Genomic DNA, 12,307 nt, shown 5'->3' with positions numbered 1-12,307 from the left:
TGTAGAGCAGAGGGATATAGAAGTGCAGGTGCATAGTTCCTTGAAGGTCAAGTCACAGGTAGATAAGGTGGTCAAAAAAGCTTTTTGCACATTGGCCTTCATCAGTCAGAGTATTGAGTATAGAAGTTGGGAGGTCATGTTGCAGTTGTATAATACGTTGGTGAGTCTGCATTTAGAATATTGTGTTCAGTTATGGGCACCATGTTATAGGAAAGATATTGTCAAGCTTGAAAGGGTTCAGAGAAGATTTACGAGGATGTTGCCAGGACTAGAGGGTCTGAGCTATAGGGAGAGGTTGAGTGAGCTGGGTCTCTATTCCTTGGAGCGCAGGAGGATGAGGGGTGATCAAAAAGAGGAGTATAAAACCATGAGAGGATTAAATCGGGTAGACAATAGGTGCAGGAGTAGGCCATTCGGCCCTTCGAGCCACCACCGCTATTCGCCGTGATCATGGCTGATCATCCACAATCAGTACCCCGTTCCTGCCTTCTCCCCATATCCCTTGACTCCGCTATCATTAAGAGCTCTATAGATGCACAAAAATATCTTGCCCAGAGTAGGGAAATCGAGGACCAGAAGACATAGATTCAAGGTGAAGGGGAAAAGATTTAACAGGAATCTAAGGGGTAACTTTTTGTTGGTGGTTGTATGGAACAAGCTGCCAGAGGATGTAGTTGAGGCTGGGATTATCCCAATGTTTTAGAAACAGACAAGTACATGGATAGGACAAGTTTGGAGGAATATGGACCAAACACAGGCAGGTGGGACGAGTGTAGCTGGGACATGTTGGCCGGTGTAGGCAAGTTGGACCAAAGGGTCTGTTTCCACACTATAACTCTAATCTATTTGGTTTTCCTCAAGTGTTGAATTACGTTTTTTCTAGAGTAGCATATAAAGGATCTAACTTGAGCACAGTCACAATACACCCTTGCTGATGCCAAAAAGAATTCAATGATTTCAGATATTCAACCATTTAAGCCTGGTATCTCACTTCCATCAGTTTTTTAAATTCTTCTTCCATCTTGATTTAAAAATACAGCATGGAAACAGGTCCTTCGCCCTAACGAGTCTACACTGACCAACGATCATTTGTTGCACTAGTTATCTACTATGTTATTCCACTTTCGTATCCACTCCCCACACACTAGAGGCAATTTAGAAGCTAATTAACCTACAAACCTGCACGTGTTTGGGATGTAGGAGGAAAGCACCTGGAAGACACTTACACAGGGAGAATGCGCAAACACCACACAGACAACACCTGAGGCCAGGATTGAACCCAGGCCTCTGATGTGTGTGGAAGCAGTGTTACCAGTTGCACCACTCTGCTGTTCCTGCTGAGTACTTAGAAAACTACTTTCTCCACTTTTTTCAGACTGCCTGCATGTTTCCAGTATTTTTTGAAACTTTTCAGTTGTTTTTCTCATAGTGGTTCATTTGTGCTAATTATATCAGTAAGAACTTTGGGGAAGCAGATTACAGTGACAATAAAACCAGAAAAATCTAGTAATACATAAGTGAGGCAGTATATGTGGAGAAAACAAGTTCATATTTCAGTTCAAATACCTTTCACCATAAATAGGAAGTTAGGCATACAAAGGGGAAGAAATAGACAGTAAGTCAAAAGCTCAAAGGGTGTGACGCACAGAGTCGCTCAAGCGTTCTGGAGGACAAGCAAGCCTCCGGCATACACTCGTCACATCCTCCCTCACTGCTCCCCCTCTGTGATTCCACTATATTATTTTGTCAGGTCAAACCCTTGCCTATCCTTTTCTCCTTAACTTCATCCAGCCTGGCTACACCCTGTCTCCATTATCTTCTAATTTCAGCATTTAAGTGAGCTGATTTAAATCCCTCCACCACTGGTATCCATAACCTTAAAGGCTTTGCAGGAATATCTTTTGAAATCTAACCAGAGCCACTGCAATTGGTCTCCTGTGTACCAAAGCAAGAAAAAGGAACTGTAAAATATAAGTAAGGTCTTTTTCATTAAGCCCTAAGGAAAGACACAAAAGTGCTGGAGTAACTCAGCAGGTCAGGCAGCAACCCGGGCGAAAATGGACAGGTGATGTTTTGAGCCGGGACCCTTCTTTAGATCAGTCTGAAGAAGGGTTCCAACCCGAAACGTCGCCTATCCACATTCTTCAGGGATGCTACCTGACCTGCTGTATTATTCTGGCATATGTGTCTTTCTCTGGTATACACCAGCATCTGCGGTTCCTTGCTATTACAAGCCGCAAGGAACAATGATTTGTGAGTTCTGCAGCTGGTATGTTGCTTATCATCTGTCATCAAAAGAGCATCTTAAACTTAAATATCATCTTCACCACAGAAAGAGGTCCCAAAGAACGCTACGACAAATGGCACAAAATAACACAAGGACAAATTAGTCCACCCAATCAATGAGTAAGGGTAGGGAGAATATAGGAAAGACGTTGCTGGAGGTTATGGAGAAAATACCAGAGCTCAGAGCCAGAGCTCAGAACCAGAGCAGAGAGAACATGTCATTTCCAGAAAGGTGGAAACAAAATAGAAAAATGAAATTAAAAGTCTGCTTCACAAGGAGAGAAATATTGAGGCATATATCCTGTCTATTTCCAGCTATGAGATGAATTATTTATTTTGATACGAATAATTAAAACAAAAACAGATTTATTTAGAAAAATGTTAACATTCCGCTAAATATCACTGTAAAGAGTTACAAGAGTGCTGATGCATAAAACATAGAAAATTAAAATGGCTGTATGTCAAACGGTGCTTTGGCCTTTATTTCTAAAAGGAAAAAGAAAAACAGAATTTGAAACAAAAAATAAAGAATAGTAAGAACACTCAGCAGTCAAGTGGCATTTCATAGAATCATAGATGAATATAGCACCAAACAGGCCCTTTGGCCCATCATGTCCTGCTGATCATCAACAACCTAGTCAAGTCAAGTCAATTTTATTTGTATAGCACATTTAAAAACAACCCACGTTGACCAAAGTGCTGTACATCTAGCTATATTAATCTCATTTACAGTACTTCATTTATAGTATTTTATGCCTTGGCAATTCAAATGTTCATCCAGCCCTGTCTAATGTCTCTCTGCCAATGACCAACATTGTATCCTCCATGGGGGTCAGGCCCTGCAGGAAAGTCTCTCCCATTTTCATTAGTTCTTCCTACCTCTAATTGCAGAAACTTGTCTACTTGTCTATAAGAATGAGGAAGTGTTGTGGATTATTCTGGGGTGGTGAGATTTACATGGTTCAACAGGCAGTGTATGCATTTTGTGGTATGTAGTGTGAGGCTTGCAGCTGTACTAAGTTTATTGGGATGAAGTTAAGCAGCCTGATGTAATTAAGCACTGTAATTATGTGGTGTCATTCATAAAGAATTTTGGTTGGGACTGAGGTGTTGCAAGTTTAGTGGCAATTTTGGCTTCAGAGTCTCTGGCAGAATTCTGGCAGAATTCTGGCAAAAAACAGCGACAATTCAACAGCTGCTGGGACCGAAGACAGTCCCGCTGTATTGGCTGCCGTAGTAAGCGCTTGCCTCCAGTACACCGCTTGTCCTCCAGAAGGCGTTGCGTGGCAACATTACGGGTCAGGGGTCGTGACGTCGCCGGCCATGCAGGAGCCCTGTAGATAGGGCTGTCAGTGATGAGGTACAAACCAAAAACGAATGACAAGAGGTGTTGATGCATGGGACAGTTTATCACAGCTAATTTGCCTTGTGATGCAGATATGAGATGAATGGGGATGGAGAAAAGAGAAAAACAAACTGGTATACCTGAAATACAGAACACAGCAATTGTTTCAAATCCCAAATAAAAGTGTTAGAAATAACCAGTCATACAACATCTATAAAAGAGACAAAATCTAAGTTAACATTACATTGAAACCACCATTCTGAAAGGTGACTCTATTTTTATTTTTTAAAAACCGTCAGGAATTAACCACATGGATTGTGAAGTCTATAATTTGTGGTTCTATGTTTTATTGCATCTCTGCCACATAATACATGGAGAAACCCAAACTGTAAATTGGCATGCAATGTCTGTCATTCTATAAATTATTATTTGCACCTCAATGGCTGCGCCAGCTTTCTACCTGCTTGTCGAACTATTTCTGTATGACTCAGGGGAATCCGCTGGGGGTGCTACAGACAGGTATTGGAACCAAGGGAAGTTCCAATTACTGCCTCCTTGCCTCTGCACAATCACCCAACCACTATCACTGTCACCTACCATCTCGAACCAGCAATTGCAGCTCATTCCCTCCCCCATTCCCCCAAATAACCACGTTCCTTTTTCCCCAATTAGCTAACCAACCCCCACCCAAACCACTACTCACTGAAAGCTGACAATAGACTGATCCATGTATCGTTCCACCCCCTTGCGCCTCTCTTTATCACCTCCCATCACCACAAGCATCTCCCAAATAATTTTTCCTTTCATGGTCTTACAAGTAAAGCTGGGTAAGGCATGCCCAAGGCTTTAGATGGTATTGAATTTCCAAGCAACAGCCCCACAAAATGAACATGGACTCAATGCACAGCAAATTGTTGAACACAACTTGTCAGACCAGTAGAATTTAAGACTCCTGGCCAACCTGCACCTTTGTGGTTACAAGGGAATGGTCACCATTTCTATTTGCATTAACATTCCTTATTCGTATATAGACCTAGACAGTTAATAGTTAGATAGCTGATATACCCCTTGTGCTGGCAAAGTAAATATCCATTTAGGCAAGAGGTAATGGACAGTATTGAAGATCAACACTTTATGACAATCTTTCCTTTTCTATTTTAAACTCAGATTATCTATGTTGCTTCAGCTTGGATCACACAAATTAAAGAAAGGACACTAGTACAGACGGCGCAAGTGGCTTTCCTGATCATGTTTGTTTAACAAGTTTCAGTTTCCTGCTATTGGAAGAGTTTCTAACGATGCTCTGTAAATGCAAGTTACTGTCAAATAAATAGGCACAAAAAAATTGTAAACTTTGTCCATAGTGTTAGTCTTACCAGGTTTCTTGTAAGTAACGTAGATATATAAGGCAAGGACAATGACGTTTGTTAATAGTGCTGCCCACCAATTGATGACAAACATTACGCCGCAGCACAAGATAGCACCGATCAATGAGATCCACATGTTATAGAATCTGAAAGCAGGTCGCCAGCCTAAGTACAAAAAATAGTGATCAAGTTGTTACTCATAACTATATTGTGGGATTTTATGTGCTTAATACGTATTATTTGCTTAATACCTGCTTAATATTTGCTTTAACATCTGCTAGAAAGAATAGTTACAGACTATATAAATTATTGATCATAAACTGAATTACATAAACCATAAAATCAAAACACTCATTAGATAAAATCACTCACCACTTTGTGGGGTATTATTAACTCCTGGCTAGCCTTAAAACATTATAAAAATTACTACTTAACTCAGGAGCTGTTCTCCTGATTTGAAGCTGTGCAAGGACAATGGACATCTTTCGACAGGAGGAACAATGGAAGAGGAAAGAAGAATGAAAATATAAGGATGAACAAAAAGATTGAACTTTTAATGTTAGGCAGTGTATTCCAGGTTAAGAATACCATAATTTAAAGGAAATTGGATTGGAACTCACTGACCAACCTACGGCGTAGGAGGTAGTTATCAGCCCACGTCGTTGATGCTGTTCCCAATTCAACAATCCATCACTCATCCCCCCCTCCTATTTTCTTGTTGGATATGCAGTGGCCAATTATTGCACCAGCACACCTTTGTAATTAGTTTAGTTTAGAGATATAGCATGCAAACAGGCCCTTCGGCCCACCGAGTCCGCGAGGACCTACGATCACCCATACACTAGTTCTATCCTACCATTTACAGAGGCCAATTAACATATGAACCTGCACGTCTTTGGAATGTGGGAGGAAAGCGGAGCATCCGGGAAAAAAACACCTGGACCAGGAGGTGACAATCAGGAGAAGCACCATGGGCTTGCTTGCCTACTAAAGGAAAATAAACTTCCAGTTTATAGGCATGGAGCAGGTGAATGAGACTGACCAAATTACTTTACAAAGAGTATAACTACACAACTATTCTCCAATCAAGGTGAGGGGGGAAAGATCTAATAGGAACCTGAGGGATAACATCTTTACACAAAGGGTGATGGGTGTATGTAACGAGCTGCCGGAGGAGGTGGTTGAGGCAGGTACTATCACAATGTTTAAGAAACATTCAAACAGGTATATGGCTAGGGATCCATAGGGATATGAGCCAAACGCAGGCCTAGTGTAGATGGGGCATGTAGATCGGCGTGGGCAAGTTGGGCTGAAGGAATGGGTGACGTTTTGGGTCGAGACCCTTCTTCAGACTGAAGAAGGGTCTTGACCCGAAACGTCACCCATTCCTTCTCTCCAGAGATGCTAACTGTCCCGCTGAGTTACTCCAGCATTTTGTGTCTACCTTCGATTTAAACCAGCATCTACAGTTCTTATCTACACAAGTTGGGCTGAAGGTTCTGTTTCCACGCTGTATGACTCATCCAGTACAGCTGAAACACCCAGTATAAAATTCTAAACCAGTCCAGACAAAGTCACTGTAACCCTGATGGACAGTGAAAGGTGCCCCCCATTCTAACGAATCTGCAGAAATCCTATGATTGTGGTAAACATTTACTTTCTCAAAAAAAGGAAATATCTGCATTAATCCAGATGAATTTCTGAGTTTGATTCAAATCTTACCTGGAGACTTAGCAAGCGAAGCATGGAAGACCGAGAAATTAATCAGAGCATACGAAGCCAAGAAGAAATTTGAAATTATTGGTGCAATAATATTTAACTCAGCTGAAAAAGAAAAAGAAAACACGATCAATACAAATGCTCCCAGTCTGACCTTTCTGTCATGGGCCTCCACCAGTGCCATAGTGAGGCCCACCGGAAATTGGAGGAACAGCACCTCATATTTCGCTTGGGCAGCTTGCAGCCCAGCGGTATGAACATTGACTTCTCCAACTTTAGATAGTTTCTCTGTCCCTCTCTTCCCCTCCCCAACTCCCCAGTTCTTCCTCTATCTTCCTGTCTCCACTTATATCCTTCCTTTGTCCCGCCCCCCTGACATCAGTCTGAAGAAGGGTCTCGACCCGAAACGTCACCCATTCCTTCTCTCCTGAGATGCTGCCTGACCTGCTGAGTTACTCCAGCATTTTGTGAAATAAATACAAATGCTTCTATTGCCAATTTCAAATGAGATATCACCCCGAAATCATTTTAACAGAAACACATTACAAATTACACATCAGAACACACCATCCTTAGATGTTCATATATTAGCCAACTTTTGTTATGCATTCACATACAGAAACAACTTCATCTCAGTATCATTATTAAAGCCTGCGACGTGGAAGTACTCTAACAAATGTAAATGTTTCTTTAAAGCCAAACTGCACGAGACAGCACTGCATTTGTGGAACAAAATACACAAACATTTCTCCATGTGAATTGCCTTCATAATCAAAGATCATTCGATTCTTGAGATGCAAAGCATTTTAGAGTGTTCAGAGCATGTGAAAACATTACACAAATTCAAATTATTATCTTTTCCTCAGTATATACAGCCTTGTTGGAGATCAATTGTAACACATGCCACTGTATGTTTCTTTTTTTTTTTTCCTAATCAGATGTGCAGCACTTTGGTCAACGTGGGTTGTTTTTAAATGTGCGAAACAAATAAAATTGAATTGACTTGACATGTTGATCCAATTTTCAGATAGAGTTACCCATCCAAACTCATATTATTGGACATAGCCAAGAGCATCTTTTCACAAGGACCAAACCCTGCCCATGCTTTTCTCAGTTCCCTCCAAATCCAGATCACTCCATTCTGGTGATGCATCACAAAATTGGAGAATCCTGATCCAAGTCTTAAATACAACACATTACCATCAACAGGGATAAATTTTAAAAAGCGGTTATGATTTTAAGGCTATTGTACAAGTAAATAAAAATGCTGCCTCTTCCTTGCTAATGGAAAACAGTTGCTCTGAAATTATGCAACTATAGGGAATTTATTTTCCCTTATGTCAAATACAAAGTACTTCATTACATTTAAATTGTAGTTTATACTTTACAATTTTGCAGGTAGTTTACAAAAGATTGACTAACCAATTAATATGAATCCAAGACCAATGAAGAATGTAAGAACATAGCCACGCAATGGTTCATTGTTCTTGCCATAACCAATTGAAAACATGTGAAGACCAGGATATATATTATCCTTGCACAAAGCCTGAAGGAAAATAAAACATTTGATATCATCATTGCACATCTAAAATCATTACAGAAGTCGTATCAAAACAGCACCAAGTTCTGTGCAAAATTTAAAAAAACTTACATGTACAAAATGCACCTGGTAACCAGATCAGGTATGCAAGATAAATTGACTTTTAAAATCAGTATTTCCATAAGGTACCAATACTAGTAGGAAAATAGCAATTTCCTGAACTTTGTTACAAGCACAAAGACAGATTGCAGTGTTTGTATGCACAGATGAAGAATACATAACAGTGGACTAGGTTAAGACAATTTCTGAGGACTCACGTATGGGGGGGGGGCTTCTGAGGATCGTACCCCTTAGAGAGATAATGCATTTCTAAATTAATTGATAGAACTTAATCAATGGAAATCTAATTTAGGCAAATGATTCAGGCAAGTAATGCAACAATGAAACCCTGCAAAGGGAACCAATGGCAGTTTCAGAGGCAGAAAATAATCCAAACAAAGCAACGATGCACTGAAAAGTCACATAAACATGGTATTAGATTGGAATATTATCTTCATTCTGATCCATCTTCATGGTTGCTGGAAGAAAATACATGGAAAGAGCCATGGATTTTCAAGATCACAGATAATGGGACAAAGAAATACAACCTGCAATCATAACACTAGAATAAGTCGTCAGTCCCATCATGCTTGCTCTACAATTCAATATAATCATGGCTCATCTGTGCTGGCCACAGCTCCTTGATGCCAGTTCCTCCATTGAACATGAATTTCTTGCTTTCAAATATTTATCCATTATATATACACACAAATGCATATACACAAACAACTTAAAAAGCAACACGTATTTATTTATTTAATAAACTGGCCTCCACCACCGACAGAAGCAGAGAATTCCATAAATCCACTACTCTTGGAAGAGATTTCTCCATATCTCAGTTTTAAAGGACTGGGTCCTTATTTTGTGAAAATACCTCACATCTCACAAAGACATAAGGAATAGGAGCAGAATTAGTAGTAGTAAAATTAGGCCATTCGGCCCATCAAGTCTACTCCGCCATTCAATCATAGCTGATCTATCTCTCCCTCCTAACCCCATTTTCCTGCCTCTCCCCATAACTTTTGACACCCGTACAGATCAAGAATTCTTGAAAGCAAGAAATACATCTACTCAATAGCCCCCCAATGGATCATATACATTTGAACCAGGTCACCACTCATTCTACTAAACTCCAAGCAATACAGATCCAAACTGCCTAGCCTGTTTGATAGGACAATCCTCTCATCCCAGGAATTAGACTGGAGAATCTCATTCAGACTGCCCCCAAATGTTATATTTTTTTAGGTAAGGGGATCAAAACTATGCATAGAATACCAGGTGTGGCCTCACCAACATTCTGTACGACTACAACAAAGTCTCCTTATTCTTAAATTCCAATCCCTTTGCAATAAAGGGCAAAATACCATTTGTGTTTTTGACTATATATTGGACTTGCCTGCAAATCTTTTGTAATTCTTGCACTAGAAGATCCTTCCAAATCTTATTATTTTGCAGTCTCTCTCCATTTAGACAGTAATCTGACTCTTGATTCCTTTTAACAACTTTAAACTCAATTTGCCAGGTTTTTGTCTGATCGTTCAATCTATAAAATCACAATGTCCTCATCACAACATCTTCTTTCACCTACTTTTGTCTCATCAGCAAAGTTGGAAAGTTTTTATTTTGTTCCTTCCTTCAGATTCTTAATGGAAATAGTAACAAATTGAGAGTCAAGAACAGATCCATGGGGTTACATCTCTCCAGGCTGAAAAGGATGCATTCATTCCAACCTTGTTTTATGTGTCAGCCAGATTTTAACCCATGCTAAAATACTTCATCCAATACCTTGGGCTCTTAATTTATGCACCAGCCTCTTACATATCACCTTATCAAATGCACCTTATCAAATGTCTTTTAGAAATCTAAAAACCCTAATACAATTCTTCAGGATCCTCTCCATCAACTCTCCAACACATGAATTTTGGCACACTGACTAGGTCTGATTAGATTCAGCTTTCCCAAATGGTTAGTTATTTCCTCCTATAGACTCTACCATCTTATCCAACAATAGGATGTTAAACTAACTGTAATGTCCCATTTCCCAAATAACTAATCATTTGGGAAAGCCAAATTTAATTAAAACCTAGCTCCTCCTTTGAACAAGGCCGTTTTCCAATCTTCTGGCAGAAAAAGGGTCCCAACCCAAAACATCACTTATCCATGCTTTCCAGAGATGCTGCCTGAGCCTCTGAGTTACTCCACCACTTTGTGCCCTTTGTTCTAATCTTCTCATATCCCCCTGTTATATGAAATTAGCCCATGTTATCTTATAGATATTTGCTGTAAAAACTGATACAAAAATATTGCTTTAATGTAGCTTCTATTTCTTTGCCTTCTGTTATTAATTCAACAGCTCATTCCCTTGGGGTCCCACCCTTAACTAAGCTGCCTTCTTCCCATTTGTATCACCACAGAGACTTGCTGTTTGTTTTGATATTACACAAGTTTTCTCTCAAATTTATTTTGTTGCTTTCTTCTGAGCTCCTTAGTGTTCTGCTACCAAATCCTAAATAACTTCCCAATCCTTGGGCCCACCACCAGCGTTTGCCACTTTGTATATCCTGCTTTTCAACTTAACCTGATCTTTGATTGGGAAAAATTCCCGCAAGCCTTATGGAACAGCTGTACGAATAAATGACACTGTTCATATACTACCCTATCTCCTAGCTTACACTCTCAGTCCATCTTACACTAGCAGTTTTCATGCCATTATAACCGCTGAAGACATGATTGTGGTCCTGCACCTAGATTTTATCAGATTGTGGTCACTATCTCATCAGGGATCTATAACGACAAGATCACTTATTAATCTATTCTCCTCCCTCACAAAGAAATTAAAAATAGGCAGTTTCCAGATCAGTTCAATACAGGTGTAAGACACCATCCTTGCAGTCTCTATGCATTCTACGATACCCGTGCCAGTTTGGTTTGTTCAATCAACATGTAGATTAAAATCTCCCATGATCATTGCAGCCTCGGCAAACATTTCTGAGAAATTTCCCCACTACCTGTGCGGGGCTTGTACATTCTCTACTCGGAAACAGGTCCAACTTGTCCATGTTGACCAAGATGCCCCATCTAAGCTAGTTCCTTCTGCCTACATTTAGTCCTTATCCCTCTAAATTCTTCCTATCCACGTACCTGTCCAAATGTCTTTAAAATGTTTTGATAGTACCTGCCGTAACTACCTTTCCTGGCAGCTCACTCCACATACCCACCACCCTCAAAGTGAAAATGCTGCCCCTCAGGTTCCTATTAAACCTTTCCTCTCACCTTAAACCTATGCCCTCTGGCTCTTCCTTTCCCTACCCTGGGTAAAAAAGCTGTGCCTGTCAATTTCCCTCATGATTTTATATACCTCTATAAAATCACCCCTTTGCCACCTGCATTCCAAGGAATAATGTCCTAGCTTGTCCAATCTCTTCCGATAGCTCAGGCACTCAAGTCCTGGCAACATCCTCATAAATCTTCAAATCTTCTCTGCACACTTTCCAGCTTAATTCCATCCTTCCTGTAGCAGGGTGACCGAATCTGAACACAATACTCCAAAAGCAGCCTCACCAACATCCTGTACAACTGCAACATAGTAACCTAACTTCTATGCCCAAGGCCAATATACCAAAACCCTATCTACCTGTGATTCCACTTTCAGGGAACTGTGTACCTGTACTCCTCGATCCCTCTGTTCTATAATACTCCCAACGTCTCTACTATTCACTGTGAAGGTCCTTTTCTAGTTTGACTTCCCAAAATGCAACGCCTCACACTTATCTACATTGAACTCTGTTAGCCATTCTTCAGCCACTTGCCCACTCGATCAAGATCCTGTGGTAATTTTTGATAACCATCTTGGATGTCCTGGCACCTTCCCACATTCCGAAAGAGTGCAGTTGGCAAGTTAACTGGTCACTGCAAGTGCCCCTGGTGTATAGGCACGGGGTAAATCTGAGG

At 40.4% G+C, this 12,307-nt stretch overlaps 1 protein-coding gene across 3 annotated transcripts in view; it reads right to left on the bottom strand.

Annotated features, from left to right (window-relative positions):
- Window positions 1-12,307, bottom strand: part of slc12a2 (solute carrier family 12 member 2) — a 130,311-nt gene that overhangs the window by 29,136 nt on the left and 88,868 nt on the right. For all 3 annotated transcript variants that reach the window (XM_078396086.1, XM_078396087.1, XM_078396088.1), the window contains exons 12-14: window positions 8,140-8,263; window positions 6,721-6,822; window positions 5,008-5,163 (exon numbers count right to left, since the gene is read on the bottom strand). In XM_078396086.1, coding sequence (XP_078252212.1) covers window positions 5,008-5,163; window positions 6,721-6,822; window positions 8,140-8,263 — 382 coding nt within the window. The remainder of the gene's footprint in view (window positions 1-5,007; window positions 5,164-6,720; window positions 6,823-8,139; window positions 8,264-12,307) is intronic.

The sequence above is a fragment of the Rhinoraja longicauda genome, chromosome 3, assembly GCF_053455715.1.
Source record: "Rhinoraja longicauda isolate Sanriku21f chromosome 3, sRhiLon1.1, whole genome shotgun sequence".
In the NCBI taxonomy this organism is placed as follows: domain Eukaryota; kingdom Metazoa; phylum Chordata; class Chondrichthyes; order Rajiformes; family Arhynchobatidae; genus Rhinoraja; species Rhinoraja longicauda.
Note: the sequence above shows the minus strand (reverse complement) of the source record. Positions and strands in the feature narration are given on the sequence as shown.